Source organism: Convolutriloba macropyga, chromosome 5, assembly GCF_964194025.1.
Source record: "Convolutriloba macropyga chromosome 5, txConMacr16.3, whole genome shotgun sequence".
Lineage (NCBI taxonomy): Eukaryota > Metazoa > Xenacoelomorpha > Acoela > Convolutidae > Convolutriloba > Convolutriloba macropyga.
In genome coordinates this window covers 5,886,995-5,906,139 of record NC_134472.1, presented here as the reverse complement: position 1 = coordinate 5,906,139, position 19,145 = coordinate 5,886,995, and the positions used below count along the sequence as shown (strand labels likewise).

Below are 19,145 nucleotides of genomic sequence, written 5' to 3'. Positions count from 1 at the left end.
AGGAAAGTAGTTCCTTTTTAATGTTAGACTCAAATAGAGGTCTTTTCTTATTTTGATGTCCGTTATGCGAATACCAGTGCAATTGCCTCGAGAATTTCACACCTATAGTTCCAGAAAAAAAAACAATCAGAACATAGATGTAAGGTGTTGAACTTGGAGTAAAGATCAGATGCCAAAAAGAAATTTTTCAAAATGTTTTTTTTTGTGGCAATGTTTACTTGTTGCTCGCGCTTGTGTGGGTGTATGTGTGTGTGCTTATTTTCAATGTGTGTGGTATGTGTGTGTAGGAGAGAGAGAGAGAGGCTTAGCGTCAGTGAAGTAGTTCCTTTTAATGTTAGACTCAGATAGAGGTCATCTCTTATTTTGATGTCAGTTATACAAATGCCAGTGCAATTGCCTCGAGAATTCCACACTTAGAGTTCCAAAAAAACAATTAGAACATAGATGTACGTTGTTGAACATTGAGTAAAGATCAGATGCCAAAAAGAAATACTGTTAACGTTTTTCTTTTTAGTGGCGTGGTTCACTTGTTGCGCGCTTTTGTGGGTGTATATCTGGATGTGCGTTTTTGTAGTGTGTTTGATAGGACTGTAGGAGATAAAGAGAGAGAGAGAGAGAGAGAGACTTAGTGTTAGGGAAGTAGTTCCTTGAAGTGTTCGACTCAAATAGAGGATGCAGAAACTGTCAGAGGTGATGAAAATTTAGAAAGTTTTTTTATTTCCTACAAATTGTGGCTTTAATTTTGTCCAATACCAAGATCGTGTGATTTTAAACGTCGCTGATAACATGTCTGCGAGATTTTGAAAAATTATTCTTTGGTAAAATTAATCCCAGGAAAAATTGATCTCGGATCGTGGATAAGTGCCTTGTATTTGTAATGTGAGTGTATGTGGGAGAGGGAGAGGGAGAAAGAAAGGGTTAGTCTGAGAGAGTTTGTTCCTTTCAAAGTTGGACACAAATAGAGGCAGAGTGCAAAAACTGTCAAATATTAAAAAGATTTCTTAGGTTGGAAAAATTTGAAAAAATTTCGGTTTCAAATATTTTCAATACAAAATTTGTGTATATTAAATCTAGCTCTTAGCACATCTGTGAGATTTTTTAAAGAACAAATAGGCCGAATATGTTCATGAATTATCAAAATTGACAAAAAGGTTTTTTAGAAACTTCAAAAAGTTCATATCAGATTTTAATGTCAGTCTTACGAATACGAATATAATTGCCTCAATGAAGCCACATCTAGTTGTCCATTAAAAACAATCAGAACATAAATGATCGGTATTGAACATTGAGTAAAGATCAGATGCCAAAAAAAATTTTTTGGACTGCTTTTCTTTTTGGTGGCGAGTTTATTTGTTGCGCGGGATAGTGTGGGTGTATGTCTGGGTGTGCTTATTTGTAATGTGTGTGGTTTTGTGTAGGACAGAAAGAGAGAGAGAGAGAGACTTAGTGTTAGGGAAGTAGCTCCTTGAAGTATTGAACTCAAATAGAGGCAGAGCGCAAAACTGTCTGAAGCGATAAAAAGTTAGAAAGTTTTTTAATTTCCTACAAATTGGGGCGTTGAATTTGTCCAATACCAAGACCCTGTGTTTTTTAAATATCGCTGATAAAACGTCTGCGAGATTTTGAAGTAATCTTCGGCAAATTAATGTCAGGAAGAATTTGGCTCGGATTGTGGATAAGTGCTCTTGTATTTGTAATGTGAGTGGTGTATATGGAGAAGGAGAAAGAAAGAAAGGGTTAGTCGGAGAGAGTTGGTTCCTTTAAAATTTTACACAAATGGAGGCAGAGTGCAAAAACTGTCAAATATTAAAGATTTCTAAAGTAAGAAGGGTTTGAAAAATTTTCAGTTTCAAATTTGTTCAATCCAAATTTTGTTTATTAAATCTAGCTCCTAAGGCATCTACGATATTATATTAAAAACAAATAGGCCGAAGATGCTCATGAAGCATTAAATTTGACAAAATTTCGAACCTCAAAAAAATCATTTCAGATTTTAATGTCACTATTACGATTACCAATACAATTGCCTCAATAAGGCTACACCTAGTTTTCCAGAAAAACCAATCAGAACATAAATGAACGTTGTTGAACACTGAGTAAAGATCAGATGCCAAAAAGAAAATTTTTAAAATGTTATTTGGGGGCGAGGTTTTTTTTGCGCGCGCTTGTGTGTTCTTGTTTGTTATGTGTGTGTGGGAGAGAGAGAGAGAGAGAGAGAGAGAGAGAGAGAGAGGGGGGGGAAGACTTAGCGTCAGGGAAGTAGTTCCTTATAATGTTAGATTCAAATACAGGCAGAGAAATTTTTTAGAAATCATGAATAATTAGAATTTTTCTATTTCCTGCAAATTGGCTGTAAATATGTCCAAGAGTGTGTGTATTTAAATCTGGCTGATAAAACGTCTGCGATATTTTGCAAAAATTAGTCTCTGGTAAATTTTCTCAGAAAAATAAAATGCGGGCAATTAATCGTTGATTGTGCCCTCGCGGTTGTAATGTTTGAGGTGTGTGTGAGAAAGAAGGAGCTAGTCTGACTTCAAAAAGTTCATTTCAAAATTTAATGTCAGTACTACGAATACCAATACAATTGCTTCAATAAGGCCAGACCTAGTGTTCCAGAAAAACAATCAGAACATTATTGAACGGTGTTGAACATTGAGTAAAGATCAGATGCCAAAAAGAAAATTTTTAAAATGTTTTTTGGTGGCTAGGTTTATGTTGCGTGTGCCTGTTTGGGTGTATGTCTGTGTGCTTGTTTGTAATGTGTGTATGTATGTGTAGGAGAGAGAGACACTTAGCGTCTGGGAAGTAGTTCCTTTTAATGTTAGAATCAAATAGAGGCAGAAGAGCTTTCAGAAATCACGAAAATTTTTTCCTACAAATTGCGGCTTTAAGTATGTCCAAGACGGTGTTTTTTTAAATATGGCTGATAACACGTCTGCGAGATTTTGCAAGAAATTAATATCGAGAAAGTTTTCTCAGGAAAATTAAATGCGGGCAATTAATTTTGGATTGTGCCTTCGCGTTTGTAATGTGCGTGGTGTGTGAGGGAGAGAGAAAGAAGGAGCTGGTCTGAGAGAGTTAGTTCCTTTAAAAGTTAGACAAAATTAGAGACAGAAGACAAAAATTGTCAGAAGTTATCAAAATTAGAAAAAAATACTTATTTGCTACAAACTGCAACAAATTATGTCCAAAACCAAAGCTATGTGTTAAGTCTCTTCGATGACACATCTGCCAGATTTTAATCAATTAAGTATCCCATTTTGCTCATGAAATATCAAAGTTGACTGATTCATTTGCGTGAAAAAACCGCCTTTTATAGAAATGAAAACCAGACCTAATTGAATAGTGGGACCTCAATGAACGTTGATCAATTGCCAAAAACAATTTCAAAAAAGTTTTTTTTGGTGTTGGGATTTGTATTTGTGTGTTGGAGTTTGCTGGTGTATTTTATGGTTTGCGTGCGTTTGTGTCTCTCTGTGTGCGTTTGGATGAGTGCAAGGTTTTTCTGTGTTTGTGTCTTTCAAATTGTACTACACTTAAGTTTCTAGAATTTGTTGAAATGTTTCCTTTTTTGTCTGCCGAAAAATTTTCTGGTTCAAACTGTACGAGTAATTTTTCTCTACTGCATGTAAGTTGCTTTCAGATAGAAATTAAGTGTCTCTCACTTAATTTAAAAGTTGTTTGTCAACAATCAGAACATAAATGAACGGTGTTGAACATTGAGTAATGAGTTCATGACAAAATTAGAAAAAAATATTTTTTTGGTACAATTTGCAACAAAAGAAGTCCAAAACCAAAGCTATGTGTTGTTAGGTCTCTTCGATAACACAACTGCGAGATTGTAATAAATTAAGTGTCCCTTTTTGCTGATGAAATATCAAAATTGACTGAGTCATTTGGCTAAAAAAACCGCCTGGTTTTTTAGAAAAAAACGACCTAAATGAACAGTGGGACCCCAATGAACAGTGACCAATTGCCCAAAACAACAAGGTGTTTCTGTGTCTGTGTCTTTAAATCAAGTTGTACTACATTTAATTTTTTAGAGTTTGTTGAATTGTTTCCGTTTTTGTCTGTCGAAAAAATACGGCATTTTTATTCAAACAGTACGGGTAATTTTCTCCACAGCATATAAGTTGCTTTCAGATACACTCAACGGTATCTCTGACAAAATTTAAAAGTTGTTTGTGCTACCTTCAGAGGTATGCTGGAACATTCTGTGCTTCGCACAGACTCGCACGAGTCGTCTTGTTGAAATATAACTAAAATGCTTTTAAAAGCTGCGCTGCCGGTATGACCGGTGTTTTGTCAAAATTTCATTAAATATCTTTTGGAACCTTAAAAAGAATTGCAAAGCGTGATATTTTGTATGCTCAGAAAGTTTTAAAAAGGACAATAAAACTACCAAAAACACGAATATGCAGAGAGCGTTCCATCTTAGAACAATGGTGACAGTTTTGGTTAGTAGAGAATCTACCGAAAACGGTCAAAAGGGGAAAACGGCATAAATCTCGTGGACAAAATAATTGCTATTGGCATCATCAGGTGCATAATTTTACACTAGTTAAGCAAACTATCAGCCTTTTAGCTGAAAAACTATTAATTATAAATTAAACAAGACTCGTGAACTTATTAAGTGTATTATATGCGCATTAGTTTCAAATTGTTCAAAATTTTTGGGCCTCTATTTTTCAGTAAATTTGAAAAGATATTTAAAAAATTGTTAGATATGTAGACATAAGGACTAGAGTTTCAACGGTCGACGGTTTTTGATGAAGATCTTTATAATGATACCACTTAAGCATCTGTCGGCAAAAGATATGGGTAACCCAAAAATGGAGTGACTAAGAAATTTCGGGGTGTCATTAAGTTACTTTTCGCTAACAAATGAGGGGGATCAGAACAACATTTTCAATGCGAGTTGATTTTGTCCCATTTTTCAGTGCTGCCTTCACTGTGAATTCTGAAGCTTCCAAAGATGTTTCCCTGGTCAAAATTTCGGTTGTTGATTTGGTATCTGTGGACGTATCGGTCAATCGTATATCTGGTGCTATTTTGAGTGCATCTGTAAACTCTTCAAATCTGCCGAGAGATGTTGTCTCAGCTGTCTCGGTGAAATTGTCAGACCTTCTCCAGAAGTCCAAGTTGGAGGTTAGTAAAAATTCACAACTGTGTAGTTGTTTCTATTTACCCTTAATGGGACAAATTAGTATATCAATTCAACAGGACGATCTGGTTATGCCCAATTATAGACCCGCCCCTACTTTATATATTGATGGGTGATGATAATATAATCTCATTGCTTTTGCCGCCATGAAATTTTGTTTCTATAAACTAACAATGGCTTGTGATTAGCCATTACGGTTGACATATCGTATTATAAAGGTAAAAAAAATGTTAGTTCTCAAGCATTCATATTCGATACTCGGGGTGGGACATTTCCAGGAGTTGTATAATTGGAATTGAAAAGCTTTTGATACCAAGTTGCTAAATGCAACCCATTTAGCTTTCCAATTTCCACTTTTATTACAGGAGTTTGGGCAGTATTTACGTGACTGGGTGGGTGTGTACTGTGATAATATTGGAGACAGTGCTGTAAAATTGCGACCCAAAGTCATTGCAGCTGTCGGAGCACTCCTGCACGACATTGATGCTCTGAACAACTCGTTTACTTCTGGTCTAGACGCTGAGTAAGTCAGATTGGTACTATATCTAATCAGAAGAATGGACTAAATCATTCTTTGACTGTTTTGTTAACTGCGAGAAAGCAGCTTGATTTTTGACTCGAGATTTTTCCCTTACAAAAGTTTTCTTTATAGCTGCGAAGCTATAAGCTGAGTGAGGCTATATTGGGTTACTTTTGACATCGGGGAGTTGTCTTTTTCCGACCCGAAGAGGAGTTATGGTGATGATCGGTTTTTAGTCGGTGAAACAGGATGTAAGTGATCGACGCCCTTGAAAGTATGTGTTTAGGTCAATCTATTGAATAAAACTCAAAAGAAGAGAGAAAGATTGGTATTTGTTAATGCATTTTTGCGAGAAAAGTCGGTTCAAATGGTTTTTCGCACATATATGAAGTAGAGTACGTCTGCGAGTGTTTTTCACCTTCTTGACCATATATTAGACTTTTAGACGCTATTTTGTGTTTTTTAATCATTTTTCCTTTATAGACGCTTTTTAAGTGGTTTTTGATTGCTCTCAAACAAAGATTCCAAATTTTATAAGTCCTTTTGGCATTTTTAAATGCGATTTTCGTCTTAGCAGCAAATTTCAGTGACTTCTGTCTTGAGAAACTGGTAAAGCCCGAACGCATTAAGTCACTGAGCTGTTTTTAATTGCTCTCAAACGAGCAATTAAGAACAGCTCAGTGGTCTTGTGATCTTTTTTTATAGCTGCGAAGCTGCAAGCTGAGCGTAGCTATATTGCGGTGCTCTTGGTTTTTTACAATTCAAAGAATTTGAATTGTATTGGGGCGCTGTCTTTTTACGACTCGAAGAGGAGTATTGGAGAAGTCCTTTTTTTAAATCAATTTTATTGGAGTGATTTTTGAAGCGGGAAATGAAACGCGTGAAAAAATTTGGAGTGATTTTGGTGCTGAACAAAAGTGAAGAGCGGAGCGAAAAGAGAGTGTTTTTGTTCATACCGCTGTTTTTGAGAGAGCGAGAAATTGATGTGTGAAAAAATTTTCTCTAAGCGTGTGAAACTTTTTTGTTCACGTGCGGCATTTTAAAACATTTTTTTCATTTATTTTGATTAAGAGGTTTGGTTATGATTTTGTTTTAATTTTAGGCTGGTTTCGGTAGTGGTTTGAAGGTTTCTGGAAATTGATATGAATTTTATGATTTTATGAATTCGGAGGTTTTTAATGTATTTTGCTGATTTTCGGGCTAATTTTTGCGTTTTTTTGACGATTATTTGTTTTACCGGCTCAAATGGTTATTGAAGAAACCCCCTCTTCTTGAGCAATTTTATGATAACAATTGGTTACAGTTTTGTGGGTAAGAATCATTTTTTGTTGAATATGACAAAAAAATGGCGAAAATTGGAACTATTTTTAATTTTTTGCAGTTTTTCGTTTTTTTTTCTGTTTTTAGCCAAGTTTCTTTGCCTATTATGACTTGCCTATTGTTTTGCGAGCATATGGATACCCTATTGGCTGAAGGAAATTTTTCTTTGGGTTTATGTGTTTTTGAAATATTAAAAAATTTAACTTTTTCCAGTTTTTCAGTGGAAGTTGTTTTTAAGAGCTTTTTTTTTCATAATTTTAGCCTAAAGTATTTTTTCAAAATTCACATAAGTGATTTTTGTAATTACTAATTGGTTTGATGAAGTTATTTTGAAAGAGATAGTTTTTTCGGGATATCAAATTTTAACAATATTTGATCAGATTTTTTATCATATTTTAACAGATTTGATTTTATTGTTTTTACTTTTTTGTGTCATGACTTTGTTTCAAGATAATCATAAATAAGTAAAGGCACGGTTTGTTTAATGAGTAGTTGGATGGCGTTTAAATGGATTTTCACTTCGAGTCGTTTCCGGAATTCTTCCGGCTATGTTTTTTTAACATCTGTTCACACATTTTCATGATTTTTGAAGTCAAATTGAAGTGGTGATTTTTTCACGCCGAAACAGGAAGTGGAGCGAAAAAGCGAGTGGTTTTGTGGCGTGAAATTTTTTCGCTCTAATTTTAAAGTAGAGTGAGAAAGCGGTGTTTGAACAAAAATTCGGTTTCTCGGTAGTGGTTTTTTGTTCACATGCGGCATGCATTTTCACTCAGATTTTCTGTTTTTTCGACTTTTTGGATCGGATTTTTTTTTCTAAATGGTTTTCCCAACCCATTCACAGCTCATTCTCGGCCTAGTTTTTTAATTGAATTAAATTTTCATTTCTCGCTAGTGGTTTTTTTGTTCACATGCGGCATTTTGACATTGATTTTCTGTTTATTTCTTAATTTTTTGTTCTGATTTTTTTTAAAATGGTTTTCTCGATTCACTCATAGTCCATTCTAGGTCTAGTTTTTCTGTTTAGTCAATGAAAATTCTTTGAATTGTACGTCAGAACTTGTCTTGCTATGTTTTTTTTACTAGTGGTGATTTTGGTCACGCCGAAACAGGAAATGGAGCGAAAAAGGCAAGTGGTTTTGCGGCGTGAATTTTTTTCGCTCTAATTTTAAAGTAGAGTGAGAAAACAGTGTTTGAACAAAAATTCGGTTTCTCGTTAGTGGTTTTTTGTTCACATGCGGCAATTTCACTCTGATTTTTACTGTTTTTTCAATTTTTTGGATCGGATTTTTTTCTAAATAGTTTTCCCAATCCATTCACAGCTCATTCTGGACCTAGTTTTTTGTTAGAATCAATATTACATATCTCACTAGCGGTTTCTTGTTCTCCCTGCAGCATTTTGACATTGGTTTTGTTTTTTGTTTTATCTAATTTTTTTAGAAATGGTTTTCGCAATTTACTCATTGTCCGTTCTAGGTCTACTTGTTTGTTAAGTCAATGAAAATTCTTTGAATTGTACGTCAGGACTTGTCCTGCTATGTTTTTTTTGTTTCGTCGTCTGACGCTCTTTTTTCGTTTTGCATTTGTTCACATCTCGAAGCTGAAAAGTCAAATTTTTTGAATGACTTCTTCCTCTCACTAACTGTTTTTTCGCGCGTGACGTCATTTCTCTCTCTCGCTCTCTCTAGCAAAATTTTTTTGCGTGATTAGATTTTGATCATAAGTGACTTACCTCACTCAATAAAAATGACTTTTGCACTTTAAAATTTAAGTTTATTTTGAATTAATTTAAGGTCAAAGGAATTTATGTGTAATAAGGGTCCCTAATGAAAAGGCTTCTACGCAATGAATTTGAACAAGCTTTATAAATTTATCGTTTAATTTTTTTACATAGCTTTTTGAGCGGCGTCGATAACTTTTTCAACTTATATCTGTATCTGTTTCTATCTCTATAATACGGCACACAAGTCCATTCTTTCGCAGCTATTCCAGCAATCTGCCGGCTATGTTATTCGATTTTTTGCTTGACCGATTTTTTTGTCTAACCCGTTTGACTTTTCGTCCTCAAGAACGGGTTGAACTCTCTTGCCCTCAACACCCACCCCAGTAGTAAGTAAATACTGTCTAAAGAGAGGGGGGTTATCCTACGATACTTAAACATGGGATAATAGGGGGTTATCCTAGACGGAAAGGGATTAAGGGGATTAGGCGGCCTTGAAACTCATTTTTCCGCCATGACAACTCTAGCGACGGTTGATTTGAAAGCTATTCAAGAAGATTACAAGGAATTGAAAAAGGATTATTTTCAATACGGTGAAAGGTTTCTTTATTTCTTGGCAACATGTCAGTACTTGGATCCTGATCTTGATTTGGATATTGCGATGAAAATGAGACCCTATGGTGGACTGATTGGTATTGATAATTCGTCTCTGGACAAGTATTTCAAGTCTTACAAAATTTTGAGGTTGCATACTTCGCGACGCTTCAGGTTTTGTCTTTGAATATAGTGAAAAAGGGCCGGGCTATTCGTATGTCCTACCGTGTCCAGTTACAAACGAGTATCTTGGTCACGTGACAGGACTTGCCTTCTGTCTATATGTAAAGACTTTTAAAAGCAATTTATTCAGTTTGCTGGAATGTCGAAATCAAGACCAGTTGTTCTTGATTTTGAAGGCTTTCGACATAAAAAGTCTGGTTTTATTATCAAAGAACTAGCTGTTTCGACAGAAAATTATTGCGATACTGTGTCATTTTTACCCCCAACTTCATTCAACATACTGTCTTTGAGTGAGAGACGATCATACAGTTGGGTGTCAAAATATCTCCATGGTTTGAATTGGGAGAGTGGAGATTATCCATATTGTTATTTGCAACAAATTTTTGAAAGCATAGCACTTCGATTTCCCTTGGCAACTTTTTATGCGAAGGGAACAGAAAAAACAGAAACAATTCAGAAACTTCTCAAAAAGGACGTTATCAATTTAGAGATTTTATTATGTCCAAAAATTGAAAATTTGAAATTTTTTCACGAGACACCAATTTGTACTTTACATATTTTAAGCTGTCCTAAGCGGCAAAGAAATCAACACTGTGCAAGAAAAAAAGCTACACTTTTTTTACCTGTGGCTAACGAATGAATCGACGGTCCGAGAAAGCAGCATCGTCTCTACTTCAAGTGAACTTGTCCCCAAATTTGGTGGTTTACAGTTGTATAGCGGATGAAAATCAATTAACAGCTACATTTGTCAAAGAGGAAAAAGTTGACAGTCGTGGTCAAATTGTACTGAGGAAACAGCAAATTGTCTGTACTGGTGCTGAAATAGAAGCCTTCAAGAAATACCTTTCACTTTTGGAGTACTTTCAATTGTACCATGTCTTTGGAAGAGAAAATGCGACAGCTGAAACTAACCCCTTTACCTATGCCCAAGCGTGCAGAACCAGTTCTGATGTCACTGAACGATAAGAGCCTTCCAGCTGAAATAAGACGAAGAATTGAAAAGAACAACGTACAGTCAATTGTTTTCAGAGAAAAAACTGACAGAGTAAATGCGAACTACACCATTACTTTTATCAATGATAATCAAAACTCACAATTTGTGTCTTATGAAATTTATATAATGAAATAACCAAATTTACCTTTTTTTAAAAAAAAAAAAACTTATTTTGAAATGAGTAAAGCAGAGGATCAGTTAGATACAGGCGGGGCAATAACTGACTTAGTGTTTGATGATAATCACCATGAAAGACGATCATGGAGGTTTTGTAATTCAAGGATACCACGATCAGAAGTTGTTTATTTTACACAAGTTTTTATTATAATTTTTCTCATAATAGTTTCTCTGGTAAAACTTGTGTTTTTCCAGCTTGAATGTGAAGAGTCTACATTTTGGTTTTCTCTTCCTTCTTGTACAGTTGGATACGCTCTTCCCAACCCAAAATTATGAATAAAATCATTTCAACAACTGACCGGTTGTTTATGGCTGTTTGCGGTCCGTCATGTTGTGGAAAAACAGAGCTTATTTCCAGAATGTTACTCGAAAACACTTTTTCTCCAAAGTTCCTCTCGATTTTTTATTTCTACCAACATGAACAACCCAAATTTAAGTCACTAGAGGCAAAATTAAACATACAGTTTACCAAATTTTCAAGCTTCGATCTGATATCGGAGCTCGAAAACTGTCTGCTGGTGTTTGACAATTCATGTGAAGAGATTTTTAATGACAAAGAGTTTTCGAAATTGGCTACAGCAGGACGTCACAAAAACATTAGTGTAATTTACGTAAAACACAATTTATTTCAACAAAGTAAATGGTCACGAACTATTGATCTTAATACAACACATTATTTTATTTAAATCACCCCGTGACATTCAACAGATTGGTTTAATTGGTCGACAGCTTAATAACACGCAATTTTTGAAAGATAGCTACGAGCTAGCAACCAAACAACCGTTTGGTCATTTACTGATCGATCTGGATCCAAAAACATCGGACGTTTTACGTTACTGCTCCAATATTGTTCCACCAGGACCATCCGTTTTTTACCTTCCCCCAGCTAAAGCTGTTATAACCAATTTGAGTAATGAGAGAGAAAGAGCTTTGTATGCTGCGGCGAATGTTAGAGACATCGGACATAAAGTCAAAAGAACTAATCAAGTCGGCACCAAATAGTTTTATTAACTTTCTTTGCGAGTGTTTGCTTAATGTTGTCAACGGTAACGTTCCCGTCAAGAAGACATTAATACAAGGTCATGAAAATTCATTTAAAAAACTTTTATCTAAACAAACAAGTTTAAAAAATAAAAGGCAGATTTTTGCTAAAAACACGGTTCTTTTGAAAGGTATTGCTCTCTCGTGTTACCTTCATCTGAGGAAGTGATAATGTATACTGAAGAATTTATCTTAATTCCCAAAAGAATGTTCATGTCAACACAACCGGCAAAAAGTGAAATTTTTGACAATCCTGTCTACAAACAGAAAGCCACGCAATTGTCTCTCATTAAAAGAAACATGTTACAAAATCCGAAAAAAAAGTGAAAAAGAGGATGGAGCAGTCCAGACAGAACCCAGCATAAATGTTGAAACAGATCATGAGCAAAAAGAGGAGCCGATGAGTGATGACAGTGAAATTGAACCTATTGTCAAAAAAAGTACAACTACAACGTTTCAGTCAATAATGAGAGATTTGGGAGGGATGGAGAAAAATAAAATCGGAAGAGCAGAAATCATTCTCAACAAGATATTAGAATCCCCGACAATATCCATTGAAGATCCAGGTGGTATCATTCATATTGATAACCAATCTTTTGGCTTAAAAGCGTCAACTTTTTTGTATAACACACAGCAGTCAACAAAGAAAATTGACATTCAAAAATATTCTCGAGCATTATTAGCTCTCGATCTTCCACCTCATGTAGTTTCGAATACCTATGCCAAACAGATCTTGGAAGCATCCGAAAGCGAAGAAGAAATCTTTGCAAGCCCACGAGGACAATCTGGAAGCGGTTATCAAGTTACCAACCAAAGAAAAACGGGCACAAGAAAAAAGACGGCAGAAGGAGAGACCAAACAGCAAAAATGGTCTTACTTCTTCTGAGAAAAAAACGTTGGACCAACTGTATTTGAAGGGACCTGCATCGTTTGGAAACCCAAAGCGATTAAAAACCCAAAGCAAATTATCATTTGGTAAAGTTAAGACATATTTGGAAACCAAGTCATTTTTTACAAAATATCGCCCAATTCGTTTACGATTTCCCAGACTTAAAGTAATAGTAAAAGACATAAATGAAATTTGGTCCGTTGACTTGGCTTTTGTGGATAAACTAGCAAAATACAACAGAAATGTTAAATATTTATTGGTTGCGGTCGACTGTCTTTCCAGATACCTTCGTGTGGAGCCCTTAAAAACAAAGTATGCAACGGAAACTGCCTCGGCCTTTAAAAAAATGATAAAAAACAAGCAACCACAAAAAGTGTGGGTTGATGATGGTACAGAGTTTCTTGGAGCCTTCAAAACCTTATGCAACAAACGAGGAATTCATTTATACAGCACTTTTAGTGAAAAAAAGTCTGCATTCGCAGAGCGGAACATTTGGTCACTAAAAAACATTATCTACAAGTACCTTGAAGAAAAGTGGACATACTCCTACATAGATAAACTGGATCAATTTGTGAAAACAATTAATTCACGAGTCAACCGAGTAACCAAACTTGCTCCAAATAAAGTCACTAAAAAGGATGTTCCACGACTTGTCTCGTTGAGCGCTAAAACAATCAAGTTTCAGAGACCCAAATTTTACGTTGGAGATTTTGTTAGAATTGTCAAAAAAGACGAAGCCTTCAGGAAAGGGTATAAACAATCTTTCACCGACGAAGTTTTTGAAGTAGAAAGCTTAGCAACCTTCAATCCGCCAACGTTTTCACTTATTGATGCAAACGGTGAAAAAATTGAAGGTAAATTTTATCAACCAGAGTTACAGCTTGTTCGTGTAGAGAAAAATGAGTGAAAACCGTTTCACCGATGAATTCACTGTGCATGTTATTTCATCTGCTTCAATGTAAATTTTTGACTCTAACACTCTCAGTTCATTTCGAAACTTTTTCAATGATGAAATTCAACTCGCTGGTGACGAGAGTAGCTCTCAGTGAGATCATTTTCCCCACAAAAATTGAGCATATTGTAAATGGAGACATGGTAGTATATAGCTTAAAAGGGTACGAAGACAGCCAGAAAAGGGCTACCGAAGCCAATGTGATCTCTCGTCCGTATAACGGTGAAAAATTGTCTATCATGACAGGAACTTATAATTCAGTTGTCGACATACTAACTACTATCAAACGAACTGTTGGAATACCAAACTTTTCATTCAGAGAGATCAAGAAAGCTGGAAAGTTTGAAATTTTGATGGGTAAAAATGAAGGAATTACTTTTCCCAGTAAAGAAATTCCCAGCATTATTGGTTTTTCGGGCATTCCAGATGGCAGTGGAGTACACATAGGGTACAAAATGAAAAGCGCAACATCAAACAGACTAATGAAGAGTGATGAAACGGCAGCATACTATGGAGATTTTCCCGTTGATCTTTGCTCGGGAAAGCACTTAATTTTCAAATATACGAACATTTTTGAGTACCAGTACGTCGGTGATACAAAAGCCCCCCTGCTTCGAGTCATTGATTCAAAACAACGTCTGAAAAACGGTAGTGTCTGCGAGCTTGAACCAACTCATCGAATTGTTTTTTCCAATTTAGATTACAAAAAACTCTTATCAAACACCATACAATCAAAATCGATTGAGCTTCGCACAGAAACGGGAGAATTGGTTCCCTTTCCGGGAACCGATAAAGTCATTTTAACCCTTCAGTTCAAAAAATTTTCCAATTAGCATGGACTCTTATTACGCTAACCAAGCAACATCCTTACCACATTTCTCTGGCCACTACCGGCAAAGAGGCAGTGGTTTTGGTGCATTAGCTGCGGGAATTGGACGGGTCGCTTTGCCCCTAGCTCGACGTTTCATTCTTCCTACTGCAAAACGTATTGGAAAAGAACTTTTAAAGCAAAGTGTTCCAGAGCTGCTAGACGTTGTCAGCAGTAAAAAATCACCCAAACAAGCACTCAAAAATACAATAAGCAACGCTGTTAAAAAACAAACAGGGGGAGCAAGATTTCGGCAACAAAGAAAAACGATTAGGAGTCGCTCAAAAAAATCACCAAGAAAAAGATTAACCAAACAAAAGTTGGTCATTTCAAAACAAAAAGTTTTAAAAAGAAGTCGGTCTGATTTCTTTTCTCAAGTTAAATATGATCGCTAACCTGTTACCAAACGAAGCAACCCATAGCTCTTTGGATCTGTTTGAGAAGCCGGCGCTCTTGGTGACTTTCGATGGAAGTTTTTGTCAAAAATTGGGACCTGTTTATAGTCCTGATGGACCCATGTTAGAGTTCGAGGTAACTGGTGACCGTAACAACTTTATTGATTTACAAAAAATGTTTTTGGAAGTCAAATGCAAAATTGTTCAGTCTTCAGGAGCTGATCTCAAATATGACGGGGCAGCTACTGCTGACACTGCTAGAACCGATGCTCCTTATTTTTGCAATAATGTGCTACGTTCACTTTTCTCTGACTGCACAGTGTCAGCCAACGGGTTGAAAATCTCTAACGCAAATGGAAATTACGCACACAAGAGTTTTATAGAAACTGAGTTCTCACATAACAAAGACGCAAAGAACACTTGGTTGGCATGTCAAGGCTATTCTTACGAAGAAGATCCATCTGCAATAAAAGCAGGTGAAATTGCTCGAAGAAAAAACTCGGTCAGAGAGTCAGCAGAATGCACTTTCTATGGTAAAGTAGCGGTAGACTTTTTCACATGTGATAAACATCTGCTCAGTGGTGTAACTCTTCGTATTGCATTCAGAAGATCTATTGATGATTTTGTTATCGTTTCCGATGATGCTGCAAAACATTACAAGGTGAAAATTGTTGAAGCTAATTTGTACGTTCGCAAGATGACATTGAATGACGAGGTCGTGTCTGCCATTGAAAAAACGTTGCTTACTAGCCCTGCTGCCTATCCCTACTTTGAAACTTTGACAAAGACGTTTTTGGCTTCAACTGGTCTGCATAGTTGGAAGCAAGAGGATATTTTTGCACGAGAGCCAATCCGAAGATTAGCCATTTGTCTCAATACAAACGAAGCTTTTTTGGGCAACAACATGCAAAATCCATTTCATTTTCAAAAATTTGACTTGGAACAGATATATATTTATCGCAACGGGTTACCAGTGGCTGATAGCCCAATATCTACAACTGATAACAAACGCCTTTATTTTAATACAATATCGGATTTAGCCTATATTGACAATGGACACGGAATAAGTCTGTCAGACTATCCCAACCATTTTATAATGGTATTTGATCTGACTAGCACCCAACAAGCTTCTCATGATTTTATACACCCGGAGCTAACAAACTGCTCCATATCTATCGAGTTGAAGTTTTCAGCAGCGTTACCGACCAACATCGAATTTTTTATTATTGGAGGAAAAGCTAGTACAATTTTTGTTGATACTGCGGGACGAGTGTCAAAAAATCATATTCTAACAAACTGATGATGGACGAAGATGATATTAATGGTTTAATTCAGAGATGTCAAAAACTAAAGCACAAATTTCGAGGTGTATTTGCAGCAGACAATTTTCCTTCAAAATTGAAATCAAATACTTTTTTAATAGTAAATGCGTCAAAATCTCAAAGTCCAGGCACGCACTGGCTCCTCATTTGTAAAAAGAACGACCATCTTCTGTTTGCTGATCCCCTTGGACGATCCTTCTCTTCTTACAAGAATATCTATCAACGACTTGCAAAAAATAATGTACAGTTTCACCAATTACTTGAAAACCAACCAATTCAAGGTCAAAACTCAGAATTGTGTGGACTCTTTTGTATTTTTATTGCTCATTTAATATTTGATGATAGACAAATTGTAAATTGTAGTGATTTTCAATTGATTCGCTTTGCTCTTCACGTGATGCTCTAACAAAACTAATATTGTGAAATAAATTTTAAAACTGAATTTTTTCTTCATATACAAGACGAACAAATAGTAAATCAGAATCAATGTTTAGTTTTCCAAAACCACTCATAAATATATCCATAATCTGACAAAAAGCACCAGAATGAGGACCACTCAAAATTGATTCCACTCTTTTTAAAGTTTCACTACTAAATTGATCAGTTTGAGTTTTCGAAGAAATTGTAGCACATACAAAATTGTGAATTGTCGAAATAGCAATCTCCAAACTGTGTGTCTTTTGAGGAAGTAAAAGGCATGGTAGGCAACGTGTTTTATCACTTGCTCTTAATGTAAATAACTACGAAGTTAAGAGGCGCGGCAAGTTGGGATCAAACCAGTGTCGTCATATTTTTAATTAAATCCAAGTGATTGGTAAATACAATCTCAAGTACGCCCCACGGCGTACTTGAGACTGTTCATTTTAGACTTTTATACGTATGTGACCTTAGATAATAGTTAATTAAAACCATACCTCTATAAACTACCAGAACATACTTGCGAACAAAAGACAACAAGTACATGTGTTTTGTATATAAAACAATAAATTTATCAACACAACCCCACACTTCTGTGTGGGAGAGAGTTAAACATTAATAGTGTAGGGACCCATATATATTACAAGTTGATTTAGAACAGATGTGACCCTAGATAGTATAGTGTAGAGACCACACACAATTTACATAAAACCAATACAAAACAGATGTGACCCCAAATTCCTCTGTAAAGGAACCACAGTGCGGCTAGCCACATGCTATATACAATATATTATGCAACTAGGTGTGTCCATGCTCCAATCATTCGTTTGGTCTTAGAAAAGACAAACCTTGCGAAACACATGTTGGGAAAGAATTTTGTACTTGTGTTCTTTTTTAGATAATAGTTAATTAAAACCATACCTCTATAAACCACCAGAACCTACTTGCGAACAAAGATAACAAGTACATGTGTTTTGTATAGAAAGCAATAAATATATCACCACAACCCACACTTATGTGTGGGTGATAGTTAACCATTAATAGTGTAGGCACCCATGTATTTCACATACAAGTTGATTTAGAACAGATGTGACCCTAGATAGTATAGTGCAGAGACCACACACAATTTACATAAAACCAATACAAAACAGATGTGACCCCAAATTCCTCTGTAAAGGAACAACAGTGTGGCTAACCACATGTTATATACAATATATTAGGCAACTAGGTGTGATTATGCTCCAATCATTTGTTTGGTCTTAGATAAGGCGAACCTTGCGAAACACATGTTGGGAAAGAATTTTGTACTTTTGTTCATTTCTTTCTTTTTGCTCTTACTTAACAGTTAACTATTGAATCGAACTTGAACTTGAAAACAATGTCCGTGAAAATTCTTTCAGAATCTGCTATCTCTTTTGAGAGAACTCTTGTTTACCAAAACGTGTTTGAAAATTTTGTCGTTCTTATACAACAAAAAAAACGATTTGTGGTACACATACCAGCATTGTTTGATACCGAAGCTTTTTATTAACGCTATTGCTGCCCTACCGGAAAAAACGGAGCCGGCTGAATCCAGTATCATTACTTCTGGAGGACACTTACCACCAAAAACTATACCACAAATGCATTCGACTGAAGAAACTTTGCCGGAGGAAGTGAGACGTATCTTGTACAGATACGACTGCGATTGTGTGCCCTTATTCGAGAATCAACTCGGTACATATCAAGCCTACGAAAATTTGGGTGATATGTGGGGTGTCAAATCGTCACCATCCTCACCGGACAGTCAGCCACCGAGTGTTTCAGTCAGTGTTCCAACAACTCCTGCTGTTGATCCAAGCCCAACTTTTACTCCAACCCCAAGTCCGTCACTCTTTGAGGATTTCCAGAGGAAGAACAAGATCTCTGACAATTTTGCAAGTCAGTTTGATGTCAACATTTTATCTGGTTCAAACTTTCAGACACCACAACCCCAAACAAATTCAGTCGATGTCAAGACACCCAATTGCTCGGAAACTCCAGTAGTATGCGCAGCACCAAAAAAACGAAAACAACAAGACTCTCTAATGGATTTTTTTGACCTCTAACAACTTATTTAATATTGAATTGTTTTTCCTTTGCACTTTGGTGTGTTGTGTTACTATCTTTTGTGAATAGCTCGCTAATTGACACTCTTCTTTTAATGTTTTTACATAGCTAGCAGACTTTAGAATCAGAATTTTACAAAAATGGACATGTTCAAACATGTTCACAAAAACAGTATTGTTTAGTGAGACAAAGTTGGGAGAAAAATTCCAAAATGGACATTTTCAAACGTGTTCGAATATATAGCAGGAAGCAAACAAGCTTCTGATTGGTTGAGAGAAAATTTGTTGAGAAAGCTATTGAAATGTAAAATTAGGTTTGAACAAAAGCTTCAAAAAATGCATAAAGTTCTTATCAAACGAAAACTTCAATTAGCAAATCGTTCTTCGTATGCTGATATAATATCAGCGCTCATGTTGGGTATACCTTCAGGTGTTAGTTAAACTAGTAAAACATCATTTTTTCAGCAAAAAGGAGGAAAAAAAAGGATTTTTTTTTTAAAAATGA

General features: G+C 35.8%; 1 protein-coding gene across 1 annotated transcript in view; it reads left to right on the top strand.

Annotated features, from left to right (window-relative positions):
• LOC142339079 (uncharacterized) overlaps positions 1-19,145 on the top strand; it is a 73,470-nt gene that overhangs the window by 14,984 nt on the left and 39,341 nt on the right. The window contains exons 5-6 of the mRNA XM_075388779.1: positions 4,941-5,148; positions 5,530-5,687. Of these exons, the coding sequence (XP_075244894.1) occupies positions 4,941-5,148; positions 5,530-5,687 (366 nt within the window). The remainder of the gene's footprint in view (positions 1-4,940; positions 5,149-5,529; positions 5,688-19,145) is intronic.